A 14,331-nucleotide genomic window follows, 5' to 3' on the forward strand; every position below is an offset into this window, starting at 1 on the left:
ACTGAGGGCCGAGGAACTTTAACCGATTTACTGACACCGGGTGTCTCGTGCTGACGGGCTGACAGCCGAGCGTCATTTAAAATGCAACCAACGATGAATACTAATGGTGTCTTCATTCTCCCCGGCGTCATCATCACCATCATCGACATCGTTCCACCGGGGACCAACTTTGCCAATTCATCGATATGCGCGGGTGTGGAAGAGCAACACCAAGGGCGCTGACGTAATGTGCTCGTAGCTATGGCTGGCAGTCGTTTGCTTACTACTGTTTCGCTTTCGCTTTCGCAGAAATGTCGTTCGCCGACCTCCCGGAGCTCCATCTCCAACCGCAGTCACCTGGCCGACCTGGACGAGGGCGAGCTGTTTATGGAGCTGATACGGGACGTGGCCAACGAGCTCGACATCGACGTGCTGTGCCACAAGATTCTGGTCAACGTGGGCCTACTGACGCATGCCGACCGGGGTTCGCTGTTCCTCGTCAATGGGCCACCCTCGGGGAAGTATCTGGTCGCCAAGCTGTTCGACGTAACGCAAAACACACGTAAGTACTAATTGATGGCACCCCATTAGGGGTGCGGGCGGCCCCGCCATCGGTGTGCTGACGAATCGGGCCACTATCTGGCGTTGACTGGCGGGGACATCAATCTGCTGAGCGAATTGACGAAAGCTTTGCTGGGGGTTTCACATTTCACAGCCACCCGAGAAGGTGGCTTTGGTGCTGTTCGGGACGTGATGATTTTGTGATTTAGTGTACGGAATGATTCGTTAAGATTTATGTGAATCATCAAAAACAATTTTGGTTTAGTTAAGTGTCTGTCACTGTGAGATTTTGTCCCTTAAAAGGAACTAGAAGCAAACTTTTACTAAGTTTGGCTGAAAGAGAAACGAAAGAATATTTGTGAAGTTGTTCCCATGCTCAATCCTGTACAGTGTAGTTTTGGTATATAAAACAATGGTTACATGAATAAGCTCCCAAGCATAAGATAAGAATTCAGAAGCGTAACAAATTTAAAATTTTTGAATATGATACACTAAAAGAATTTATTACCATTATACAGTGCTTATAGGGGCGGTCCGGTGGCCGAGGCGACAGCAACGCCGGTCTTCACTCGGCAGGACCGGGGTTCAAATCCCATCCACACCGCCTCTCCGTAAACATGGCTGACTACTTAGCTACGGGTTAATTCAAGTCACAGGAAGCCTGAAATGACAGGCTGGGACCTTTCAAGGTTGCAATGCCAAATCTAATATTATTTAAATTTAATTGTGGTTGAGAATTGTTTCGACCAAGTCATTGAGTACGTAATGATTAAAACTATCTTACTCAAAATGAAATCTCTGATGCCCAAGCAAAGCAGAACCTTTTTTTTTGCTAAGAAACTCAAGATAATTTAAAACTCAATGTTCTCTCATCTCGCTCGGTTTTACGGCCCGCACTTAAACGAACACTTTACAGCCCTGGACGAAGCGGTCCGGCGAGCGAAGCAGGACGAAATCATCATACCGTTCGGTGTCGGCATTGCCGGCACGGTCGCACAAACGAACGAAACCATCAACATCAAGGAAGCGTACAAGGATCCGCGCTTTAACAGCGAAATCGACCAGAAGACCGGCTACAAAACGAACATCATCCTGTCCATGCCGATCTGCAACTACGAGGGGCATGTGATCGGAGTGGCACAGATCATTAACAAAACCAACGGTAACGGCCCTAGCTCTAGACGGGCTCTTTGCTAATGTTATGTCCAAAGTTGATGCCTTTCTACCTCCCATCCACCGCAGGTTCGCCCGAGTTTACCGAGCGCGACGTGGAGATATTTCGCCGCTATCTAACGTTCTGCGGCATAGGCATCCAGAACGCGCAGCTCTTCGAAATGTCCGTCCAGGAGTACCGGCGCAACCAGATACTGCTCAATCTCGCCCGGAACATCTTCTCCGAGCAGAACAACCTCGAGTGTTTGGTGACGAAGATTATGACCGAGGCCCGGGAGCTGCTCAAGTGCGAACGGTGCGCCGTCTTTCTGCTCGATCTGGACTGCGGTGAAGCGGTAAGTGTAGCACCGGGTTGAATTCATTGTTGATACAGCATGCAGCAGCTATCACCACCGGGCCTGCTAATGGCCGTCAACAGTGCAAATGCATGGTACTTACCTTCTGAATTCCGTTTCGCGCTTCGTTTGGCGTATTTGGCTTGCGCATTACAACAAACGCTCTCACTCCTTATGGCTCTTGCTGCTAAATTCAAGTGTGCATGTTTAGATGACGACTGTAATCGAAATACGTTGAAGGTAACCGCTGCTGGTAAAATGTATGAACCCGCCTCACCCAATGTATGCTGCCGTTATTGTTACATTGCGTGTACATAGTGCCGTTTTGCAGTACGCGTACTTGCCAGCACGTTTAAAACCCATCGATCAAACGCCCAAGTAAACGGGTGCCGTTTTTTTTTTGGCGATCGCATTTTGACAGCTGTCAGTGGGAACGTCAGCACTGAAGCACGCTTGGCCTAGTCACTAGCAAACAAGGAAGCACACTCGGTGGAGGTAGTACGCTTGCACTCGAGTTGCCATATTTGTGGCAAATAGCAATGAACAAAAACACCTGACCAAACACGATTAGCAACGTACTGGGGCGGTGAAATTGAGCTACCGGGCCGGAAAGTAAATGTGACACGTTGATAAAGCGCACGTAAGCACGATAGATAGTTTGTGCCGTTGGGCCAAATAACCACACGTAACGTATGCACACACACAAACACATGCAGACAAGCTTGATAGCTTTTTCTCCATATCGAGAAGAAGAAATGTTCGGTAAACGATAAAACGCACCGGTAGTCACGTACGTACGCAACGCAATGTTGATTATGGAAGGGAGTGAGCTGGGCTTGCTGACGTGCGCCGTTTTCCCTTTTACTAAGGGCAAACTAAACGAGCGTAGGGATGGAAGAAAGAAGGGCAAAAGAGATATAGAGAGATGCTAGAGAGGGAAAGAGCTCGCTAGGGGCCCCTTTTGTTAATTAGAGATTCCCGTGTTTTTCGGGAACCATCGTCGGAAAGATCTGATAACGCACACTCGATAACACTCCTTGCACGAACCAATGAAATCTACCCACACACACACATACACAGAGCGTTGTGAAGGTGGTCAGCTGGCACGAAACAGGTCATTGCTTGGCCACCGAAAGGCTACTCTAGCTGGCTTATTTTCTGCAAGTGGTGCTAGTTCAGGAAAACGATGAACCCGGCAGAATAAACTGACCAAATTTAAGACCTCGCAAGGGGGAAAGAATTATTTATATTGATTGTGCTGACAGCAGCACCGAACAAATGGGAACCCCGTGTGTTCGAATGTGGTATTATCTGAAGCACCCGTTTGTGGACTCCAGTGTCACGCTACGCGGTTGAATAGGTCTACGGTGTGGCAAATGGGAATAAAATATGAGCTGATGCCGAACCATCACGCAACGCGCAAGAGTGCCGTAAATTAGTTTTCATTATTTAGTTGATATTCCTATCGAAATAAGCCTCAAACTATTGTTGGGAATTGGGTTTTTATAAGGGCTTAATATTTCAACAGAAAATTTTACCTTCCTGTACGAGTACAAGTCGCTCTCTTTTTTTTTATTGCGGTTTGTTTTATGAAAACAACAACTCAAAGGCAAATATAGAAATCTGAATAATTAAAATGACTAAACGCATCGAGCCGACGAGCGCTTATCTTATCGTTGCATAAATCAGATGGAAATCAAATCTAGATCCACATCATCTGCCTTTTTCCCAACACCTTCAACGCGTGGGCTAAGCTCGATTGAATAACGCATTTGCGTCATTTACGGCCCCGCCGGATATAAAATCTCATTTTAGGGGGAAATTGATAAGCCTGCACTACTGCACTCTCTCCGCTTGCTCGCTGTTTCTCTTTGTATCTCTCTATCTCCTAGAGAGCGTACGTGCATTTTCCGATAGAAAGAGCCGAACATGAAACAGAGGAAAAAGAAACAAAAAGGCGATGAGCCCATCCTGCCTCGTGTTCAATTATACACGCAGTGCACGCAGTTTTGCTGCGTGGGAAAAGCGAAATTCGAATCGGTAATTAAGAGCGACGAAATGGGAAATTATTATTATTTTACTTTCAATTACCGACCGTAGGAAAACGATCGATCTATTGTGTAGTTATTTTTTAATTCACACTCTCTTAAAGGCATTCTTAAATGCATTCCTGCAAATAATTTTTTTCTAAAAATTTTCCTCTAATGGAGACGCCTGGTCATTTGTAGATTGCTGCTTCGATCAGAACACGGCACACGCGCACCCATACGATGCCTGTTCCCACTCGCTTTGATCTCACGGTGTACGCCTATTTCACTCTGTATAGTAATCAGCATCGAGATTAAAATCTGTTTTGCTTTTTTTTTTGGTACAATTTGCACTGATTTTTATCGTTTCCTTTCAATTTTCCATGCATCCGTCATCACCGTCGATCGCTCTTTTGGGCGGTGCTTGATCCGACGCGGAACGGCAAAAAAAAAACAATCCAGAACCACCTTGAACGGATATTGGAACGGCCGGAGAGAACTCATCAAACCGTTTCGCGCCGAACCAGCCACAACGTGGACGTAGAGGATGTGCTCCAGCACCAGGTTATTCATTTGCCAAACACTCGAACGGTAGCGGAAAATTTCCATCGTTTTGCTGCTTTCGTTCGCTTTTCCCGCACTTTTTTAATAACTCGCTTTTTTATTTTATTTTTTGCTGAGGTTAAGTTTACGTTCCGCAATCAACTCAAGCCTCAATCAGGGCTGGGAAAAGCTTGCCCTTTTGAAGATGAAAATATGGTAAAATATTAAATATCCTCTCGAAAAGCGAAGAAGCGCAAAATGATGGATTTCTGTTACGATTTCACACGTCGATCAGACGATTTGTAAGAGAAAATGTCTAAAGCGTTTCTTTTTTCCTACCCTCCTTCCCTCGTTCTGTACGCCACAATTGCTAGAACGCAATCTCGACACGCTTCACGATGATTTTCGAGCTCGGCAGCAGCCATCAATCATCGGCCAACATTCTGCGACCGTCGGTGAGCGATCTGAACAGTTCGATGCTGGCACAGATTGCAGAGTATGTGGCTGCCACGGGCGAAACGCTTAACATTAGCGATGTGCTCGAGTGGCTCAAGGATAAGCCAATCTGCCAACGGCAAACGGGTCCGCCGCCGGTACCAGCCGGCGACGGTACGGTTGCCACCACGTCGTCCTTTGACGAGACGCACAGCGTTAAATCGATCCTGTGCATGCCGATCATCAACGGGCAGAAGACGGTCATCGGTGTCGCTCAATTAATCAATAAGGTAGGCTGGATCGAGGCAGGTGTTTTGTCGCCGGTTACTAATTGTTTGCTCTTCTCTTCTCAGCAAAATGATCTACAATTTACCAACTGTGATATCTCCATCTTCGAGGCGTTCGCCATCTTTTGCGGGCTCGGCATCCACAACACGCAGATGTACGAGAGTGCCTGCAAGCTGATGGCGAAGCAGAAGGTGGCGCTCGAATGTTTATCGTACCACGCGACCGCTAGTCAGGACCAGACGCTCAAGCTGGTCAACGATACCATCCAGTCGGCCGAAGAGTACAAGCTGTATAGTTTTAAGTTCATCGGTAAGTACGCACGCCCAACTTACTGACACTGGTGGGAAAAACTAATTGGATTGTACGGAAAGCTTGGTGCAGGAATGGCTAACTTTCCTGTTCGGGTGAGTGACGCACACGAATAATAAGCATCCAGGCTCACTCAAACTCACCGAACGTGACGAACGGAATCGGATTTGTTTCCGATGGCTGTTAGCTGCTGCATAATGATGTAAATTAATATTTTATGCGATTGTTTTCCGGGCACCGCACGCCAACCTGTTCCTGCCGGGTCGTACGTTGGGCGCCCAAAATGGAAGACCGCAATCAAGACGGTTTTCGGTTCGGTTTCGGTCAGCCGGTCATCGTTTACGGGTGAACCTGGGTGGTTCAGCTTACAAAGCGATCGTTTGAAGAATACGGAAGTGTGTTTGTGTGTGTGTGGTCCGCTTTTATTCAGATCAGTTTCTCGCTTGCTGGTTCCCCGGGCGAAGTCAAGACAAACTCGCCTCACGTTAAACCGACACGGAATACCAAATTGTTCCTGCAAATGAGAATGAATGTTCAACCGTTCCGGAACGCTTTCCCGGAACGGTTTCGATTGATTGCTCGCCTGTTTGGTGTGTGGTGCCATTTGGGATGTGTGTGTGTGTGTGTGTGTGTGAGTGCTCGATGCAACAGCAACAGCAGCAGCAACAGGATGGAATGATTTCCAGGGTTAATGGATTTTTAGCGCCCACATCGCTACGCTAATTGGAAAAGCACATATCCTCCTGCCGTGTCGTTTATCCTTTGCACCGTACAATCCTTTTCCGGTGTCCCGGTCAGCGCCCGTTATTGGTATCGGTTTACGTTGAGATTGCCCAGAGCGTGCCGTTCTCTCGCCCGGTTGGCATAATTAATGGAATGGTGCAGAAAATCGGAACACGGTGTAGAACACGAAACGGCTTCTAGCGTCAGTAGCCCGTGGGAAGGAGTTTGGTGGAGGAGCTCTCCACCCAGATTCCCGTTCCATAGGACCTGCCGGTGGAATCTATTTGAAGCTAGTTTTCGTTCGCTATCGGTTTGCGCTAGCGGATCGTGCTGGTTTGGTGAAGCTCGACGGCAGTAATAGACACAGCGTTGATGCAACCAGTGAGTTCGCTTCTCGCTTCCAGCTAAAAGAATTCTTCGTGGAAGGTGGAGAATAACCAAGCGTAGGCAAAGATGCTTCGCGTTGAAGGTGAAGTATATCGTTCAACACGCGAACATAAGAATGAGCGAATGGTATGGAGGGAATTTAATCACGATCACACATTCATCAAGTACTAGGCGGTGCTGAATTTTTCATGAGTTGCCTATCTCTATCCTGACTTGGCTCTCTCTCTCTCTCTCTCTCTACTGGAAACGGCTTTTGGAACGTGTACCTCCTCACCCTCCTTCCCTGATCGTTCCCTGCACGGGGAAGTCCGACGGCGGGTGGGCGAATCTTTGACGAGGTCTGAATTTCTATTCGAATGTACAAACCGACCGTTGTGTTACGGGCAACGGTTTTTGCGTGTCCAGACTGAATTTGGACCCAAGATACAGCGAGTGGCTCGGTGTAGGCATACAGCAAAAAAGAAAAAAGGAATAATAAAAGCTGCAACATCTGCAGTACCTGGTCACGCCGGCCTACGGGTCCTATCGGCGTACGCTGGTCCCAGAGACAGATGCTACGGATGCTAAGCAACTGTCACGTCGTATATAAATATATATACAATCTGTTTCTTTTTGGTTGGTTTCTTTGTTTTCGAGTGTCCCCGGTCGGGTGGATATGATATATTGTTTTATCTCCTCAATATCCTCGGGGCGTGCGAGATCAAATGCTAGCCGGCTTAACGTTGTGCTAGAAATTTTATTTTTACTGCGAGCTCTGCTTTGTGTTGTCATTATGAAACAGATACAGCGCGAGTAGGAGGATTATGCTGTGGAGTTATGCTTTATTTAGAATTAAGTGAGTTTAATTGTTTTTTGATGAGTGTTCCAAAGTGTGATTATTTTGAAAGCAGTCAATTCAAAAATGGTATTAAATAATATTGCATTGCTTCTAGCTTGTTGGATGGACTAATTTGTTTGTTTGGTAGTATCATAATTTGTCCTCTAAAAACAGAGAGCTTCGGTTTATATGAGCATATATGAACAAAATCCAGTCAAAAGAAACCAGTAATGGCAGGCAACTACCTTCAGAGGAAGCAGCTTCAAGAAAGAAGAATGAGTCTGTTTGCTGTTTAACATCGCTCTGGAAGGACTCGTGCGAAACGCAGATTTTGACATCCGTGGCTTAATTTACTCCTGATTTCTACAATTCCTTGACTTTGCGGATGATATCGACATCATTGGATTGGATTGAGGATCAATGTGACAAAGACAAAGTACCTACTTGCCGGAGGTTCTGTCCGTACTAGGGACAACTTCAGTATCATCAGAGTATCAGTTGATGGCGACGATCTCGAGCTGGTAGAGGAGTTCTCCTACCTTGGTACGATTGTAACGTCGGATAACAACGCTAAAACAACGCCAATACCCTTAACATTATCGAGCGGCAGAGGTTTAGAATTATCATTGGCGGTGAGTGCGAGCATCAACCTGAGATATTTGGCTGGCTGAGTTAATTGGTGGCGCTGATATGCTGACGATAGAGGATCCGATTGCTTAGGCACGTGATGATAATTTTGAACTCATGCCACACCAGGAAGATGCTCGTCAGCAATCCGTTCGGCACGAGGTGTAGCAGTGGAGCACAGCGAGTTCATTGGCTGGATCAGGTGGAGTATAATCTGTCGAAGACCGGATGCAGCCTTGCAGTCCATAAAATTTTTGAGATGCTTAATACATTGCGAAATGGAAGGTCAGATGGTAGAGGCGTAAGAGGTACTAGTCTTCACACGAAATCCCATTAATACCGTTTCTCTCTAGGGATAACTTACTATCCAACTACGTAGTATCGATAAGTCTAGTAAGCCATTAGATGGTCGGCATAACCTAGCAGGTTGCTACGCCAAGGAAAAAGAATAAAGGAGATTATAATATCCTTTAAATTAGATCCCAAAAGTGTAGAAACCCTATTCTACTCTTTATCTTCCAAAAGCCTTATCCGTACGATTGTACAAACTTACGAGCCTAAGGATCTCCGTTAAGCTTATTCAAATTAAACCAATTTCTTGGTCCACTACTCAAACCAACCTATCGATGGGATGCCATTCGTAATGTGATACTGCTATTTAAAATAGTTTCCCTTTCCGTTTTCCATTTTTCTTTCCCAGACTTCGATCTCGACGACGATGATACATGCCGGGCAGCGGTGCGGATGTTTCTACAATGCAATCTGGTTCAACAATTTCACATTCCATACGACGTAAGTGGCAGTTTTATTGGGTACCAATCGCACCCGCACTAGTGTTCTTTTTTTGCCCCCCCCCCCCCCCTGATCGGGGGGTCTGAGAAAATCCAATCGTTCGAAGCTTCTACACATGTGTGCCTGTGTGCTCGTGTACGCGCGGAGAAGGAAGTAACGCTAGGGGCATAAATTTATGTGCCACGGGTAAAATACGATTACGAGCTTACTTCCCTTACTGTCCACGTCTTATGGGGCCAGAGTTTGATGCGTTGCGACTCACCCATCGCGACCTTGTTCGAAAGCTGATTAGAGACATCGTAAATCTCCATTCGTTAGGACACCGAAAAGTGGATCTGCTTTCCGTGAACGCTGCTGGATGGTGTGGATGGATGAAAGTTTTTTGTTTCGTCTCTCTATATATCTGTTACGATGCCATTCGCTTGAGTTAGCCAACGGGGATCAGGATCTGGACATCGAACGTGATGGAACCGACCGGCATACCAACACAAAACCACTTCCACTACCACCGTTCTAACAGGCCCCCCTTCCCCCCAGGTTTCTCTAGTGTCCTCGTTCGGTTTTAATTACATTTTCCCTACCCCGGTGTACCGTGCTGTAAGCCGCTTTTCGGAGAACAAACTGGCTTTGAAGCGGAGTGTGCGGATTCAAAAAAACACAAGGCACGCATGGTGACGCATGGTAACGCAGGGTGTGGTTGTTTTGTCCCGTTTCTGCAGGTCCTGTGCCGCTGGATACTGAGCGTGCGGAAGAACTACCGTCCGGTGAAGTATCACAACTGGCGCCACGCACTGAACGTGGCCCAGACCATGTTTGCGATGATGAAAACCGGCAAGATGGAGCGCTTCATGACGGATCTGGAAATTCTCGGTCTGCTGGTGGCGTGCCTGTGCCACGATCTCGACCACAGGGGCACGAACAACGCATTCCAATCGAAGACCGACAGCCCGCTGGCCATTCTGTACACGACCAGCACGATGGAGCATCACCATTTCGATCAGTGCGTGATGATACTGAACTCCGAGGGTAACAACATTTTTCAGGTGAGTAGCATTCGGGGCGGACTGTTCGACAGCACTGTTGACCAGTTGTTGACATGCAAATCGATTGAAAAGAGTTCGAAATCCTCTTTAAACATTCCAATTTCATCAGATTGGGGGATGAAAATAGCTATACGATGCTCCGAACTGCGGGAAAATCCTCAATTAATCAGAGTTTTCAACTCTTTAACTATTTCCAAATATTATTTGAAGCATTTCATTTCATTACGAAATGGAGAAAAAAATCCTGTCAAATTACTGAAGAATTTTCCATTCCGAAGCGTTTTTTTATTCCTCGAAGTTGGAACAGAATCCTAACCGATTCCGGTCACCGTTTGCTGCTTCACCAAACTCCCGATTCACGCGTCGATCGATCGGCTCGTAAGAACCTGAATCCTGCTCGTTATCGTCGATTGGCAACCAAATGTGCTAACAATTTAGTACCGCAATTGGTTATTAATTTCTAACTGCGAAGGAACGCACCTGCGTGTGAGCGGTAGCGGTACCAGCCGAAAACCAGCCGACGCAGCATAATTTATTATTCTCAAATTTTGTCATCCCCATCATTTTGTCGGCTCCCCTTTTTTTGACGATTCCGATCCGATAACGCAATGACAATAAGAAAAAAAAAACACCCGCCCCGCTGGAATGGTAAACAGAACGGCAAGCAGATCAAAAATCGATATAATTCGTATCAAATTGCTGACAGCTGAGAGACAGCGACGGGCATTCCTCACTGGCAGTGATGTCTAAATGCTACCATTGGCAGGGGGGAAAGAGAGAGAGAGAGACGGGATCGCATTTGCCATCCCGAGCGGTAAAAACCGGGTATCAAATATCATATTCCATCGGTATTTCAGTGTGATGGTTTTCGTTTTGCGGTTTGCCAAAGGTTTCGCACCGCATCGGTTTTGATCGTAAAATTGAAAATATATTCCAATGGCAAACGTGGAGATGCCAACACACATGGCCCACATCGTTCTACGGGGAACCCATTATTGTTGCCGAGTTTGCCAAAAAAGCTTCTTGGCCCCCCTTCGGTTATTCGTTTTGCCTACCCAGAAAAGAACCCCAAAGGTCCTTCGTTGGGATTGGGATTCCTCCGTTGACGGGCAGTGGTGACCCGTGTCTGGCAAAGGAAAAAGCCGGATTACTGGAGACGGGTTGGATGGCGGGGGCTTGGATGGTTTTAAGCCAGTGACATTTTCTTCCCAGGAAGGAAATTACACGATTGATGGCGGATGATAAAAATAAGTGGCCCGCATGCTCTTTGTTTCCGCTGGTGTCTTATTGTGCTTGGAATGAAAAGGGTGGTCGGTTTTGTATGAAAGAAGAAATAAAAAAGGGCTGAAAAGCTACGTGTTTCGCAGCACGATTTGTAGTAGTAGCCTTTTGTTCTATAGAATCGCCCAGGCACGGTGCCGAGAAACACACAATGAACGCTAGGCGAGCTTTACACTAATGAATGAAAGTGTGAGATTACAATACTATTTACCTTTGAGCAAGCGGCAGAAACTAGCATAAAAACTGCCAGCGTAATGCAAAAGGGTGGCGTGCATTTTCCTTTCACAATTTTCCGGCCCATTCTTATCGGTTATAAGGCATTATGAGCCTTTGCTTTCGTGAGAGAATCGAAATGCAGTGAGACGATCATACTCTTTCATGCATAGTTTTGTGTAGTGCTGCCATTGTAATTGATAGCTTTTTTGTGCTACTGGTGCCCATATTGAGCTCTTTTACTATAAGTTGTTTCCTTTCATATCCTTTCTGTGGGTAAAAACAAGTCTCCAGTACACTTTCAACTTCAAACTGTTCAGCATACACGCAATGTCGTTTTTTTCTTGGCTGGAAATAAGAGCATAGCTATAAGAGCACTGTCACTGAGTACTTTTATTGCTCACTTGCATCATGAAAATGAAGTCAAAGTTGTTTGGTATTGCGTTGAAAGCTTGAGCTCCTGTTATACACTCAAGACTCAAGTTTGGTGCTTGAAATAATAATTCCTTTAATCGTAATCCCATTTTTTAATGAATTTGTACCTTGATTATTTCCTTTATTTTAGAGCTCAATTTGAATTTCTGCTCAAGCTTAGCATGTTAAATTTCATATACCATATGAAAACTATACCTGTTGAGTGTGGCATGCTTGTTTGTTAATTGTTTTCCATGGTAGTGTACCATACCCTTTGTCTCGAAGCTTTTTAATGGTTTCCCATGTTTACCAAAAGGTGTTTTAAATACTTTTGATTCTGTCTCGAGGTTTTTGATTGTTTCTCAAAAATTTTTAACATCGCCCTGAGGCTTTTCGACGTATTTCCAGATATGTTTCTGCCGGTCCACAATTTTCAATAGTTTTCTAGAAAGTTTAGGTTTTATAATAGTTTATTTGTAATTCCTTTTTTATTGCTTGGATACATTGGAGGCTATTATTTGATGCAAAAAAAACGAAAACGAACGAAAATCCTAAAATACTTGGAAAAAATTGTCAAAGACCTTGAGACGAAAGCAAAAATATAAGGGAATGTATCCAGTGACTCAGGGATAACCTGTATTATGACGACGAGATTGTTCGTTATCGTTCTCTGAAACTCAGCTGCTCAATTGCGTCAATTGCTTGATCCGTGAAATTTACCAAAAGAATTTAAAGTAAGGCGCTTTGCCATTTAGGTTTTTATGTAAGAATATTGGAAAAAATTAAAAAGTTTTTGAAACAATATTGAACTCATCACCGGTACCAGCCAGTTCTTCCCAAAATTTTTATCAAGCTAGAATCTAAAAGAACATATTTGAATAATTTGAAGTTGCATTTATTTGTAACAAACGCAGTGCTCTCTTTCTCTCTCTCTCTCTCTATCTCTTCTTAGCCTAACCAAGTCTTAAGGTCATGCTTGCCAATTCTGGCTTACTAGACTTAATGATACCACGTAGTTGCATAGTCAGTCCCTCACTATGGAGGGACGGTCCGGATGGGATTTGAACTTGAATGTTGTTTGAAGACCGACTCCGCTGTTGCCTCTGCCACCGGACAGAAACGCAACACTATGCTTGTCAGATCTTTTCTGGAGTTCTTTCAAGCATTAAAGACCCTTTCATATTTCCTAGAGTTCTTTCAAGCATTAAAGACCCTTTCATATTTCCTAGAGTTCTTTCAAGTATCATAGACCTTTCTTTCAAAAAGAATATACCATCCATTTATCTTCAACATTTCTTTCCAATATGACCTACGAAACCCCTCTTCATTTACATTACACACCTCGTGTAAAATGTCTGATGTCAGTACAAGAAAGGAAAGCAAAAGCAGGTCTCACACCTACACCTCCTCTGCCCTACGATAGGTGAACATACTAATAGAACATTTTTTCCCATCGTCCTTTTGCACTATGATGGCACAAAAAAATCTCACCGGCCCCACGCAAAAACCCGTTCAATTGACCCGTGCAGTAGGGTTTTAATTATTCAACCAACAAACAACACAACCCGGGCACGATCCTCACCTGTCACTGTGAGGCCCGGTGTGTCTTGAAGTGATGGATCAAACGGAACCCCGCCCGTCTCGCGTCTCCCGCGTTGTGCTGTTTTTCTTCCACCCCTGCACTGAACTAATGCTGCACCGTGCATCGGTAACATGTTTTTTTTTCGGTTTTAATGTTTAATGGCAGGCACTGTCACCGGAAGACTTCCGCACGGTGATGAAGGTCGTCGAGACAGCCATCCTGTCGACGGATTTGGCGATGTACTTCAAGAAGCGCAACCAATTTCTGGAGCTGATCGAGAACGGCGAGTTTGACTGGCAGAGCGAGGAGAAGAAGGAAAGTAAGTAATGCTGCTGCTGCTGCTGCTCGATTCACTTTCATTGGCAACATTGACGCACGGGTTGCCATTACGTTCACTTATGTGGTACTACTAATAATGTGTTGCTTTCTCTCTCTCTCTTTCCCATGTTTTCAATCGCCATTTCTGCAACCGGCCAACAATGCCAACAAAAATCCAGTCCTGTGCGGCATGATGATGACGGCATGTGATGTGAGCGCCATTGCGAAACCGTGGGAGGTTCAGCACCGGGTGGCCAAATTAGTGGCGGACGAGTTTTTCGACCAGGGCGATCTGGAGAAGCTACAGCTCAATCAGCAACCCGTTGCGATGATGGATCGGTAATTTGTTTATTTCATTATGATTGTGCTAGGTCGTGTTTTGCTTTCCACTCTGGTCGGGGTTGGCGAAGGCCGTTTGCTGAGCAACCCCGGACGCCGGGAGGGGGTTGCCCGGTTTGATAAAGTGTGGCCAATAATCCAAGCT

At 45.6% G+C, this 14,331-nt stretch overlaps 1 protein-coding gene across 8 annotated transcripts in view; it reads left to right on the forward strand.

Moving 5' to 3' along the window:
* Window positions 1-14,331, forward strand: part of LOC118502929 (cGMP-specific 3',5'-cyclic phosphodiesterase) — a 46,566-nt gene that overhangs the window by 27,204 nt on the left and 5,031 nt on the right. For all 8 annotated transcript variants that reach the window (XM_036035674.1, XM_036035669.1, XM_036035671.1 and 5 more), the window contains exons 4-13: window positions 289-541; window positions 1,457-1,702; window positions 1,783-2,048; window positions 4,538-4,639; window positions 4,993-5,343; window positions 5,407-5,650; window positions 8,905-8,996; window positions 9,716-10,039; window positions 13,695-13,848; window positions 14,027-14,186. In XM_036035674.1, the coding sequence (XP_035891567.1) occupies window positions 289-541; window positions 1,457-1,702; window positions 1,783-2,048; window positions 4,538-4,639; window positions 4,993-5,343; window positions 5,407-5,650; window positions 8,905-8,996; window positions 9,716-10,039; window positions 13,695-13,848; window positions 14,027-14,186 (2,192 nt within the window). The remainder of the gene's footprint in view (window positions 1-288; window positions 542-1,456; window positions 1,703-1,782; window positions 2,049-4,537; window positions 4,640-4,992; window positions 5,344-5,406; window positions 5,651-8,904; window positions 8,997-9,715; window positions 10,040-13,694; window positions 13,849-14,026; window positions 14,187-14,331) is intronic.

Source organism: Anopheles stephensi, chromosome 2, assembly GCF_013141755.1.
Source record: "Anopheles stephensi strain Indian chromosome 2, UCI_ANSTEP_V1.0, whole genome shotgun sequence".
NCBI classification, from domain to species: domain Eukaryota; kingdom Metazoa; phylum Arthropoda; class Insecta; order Diptera; family Culicidae; genus Anopheles; species Anopheles stephensi.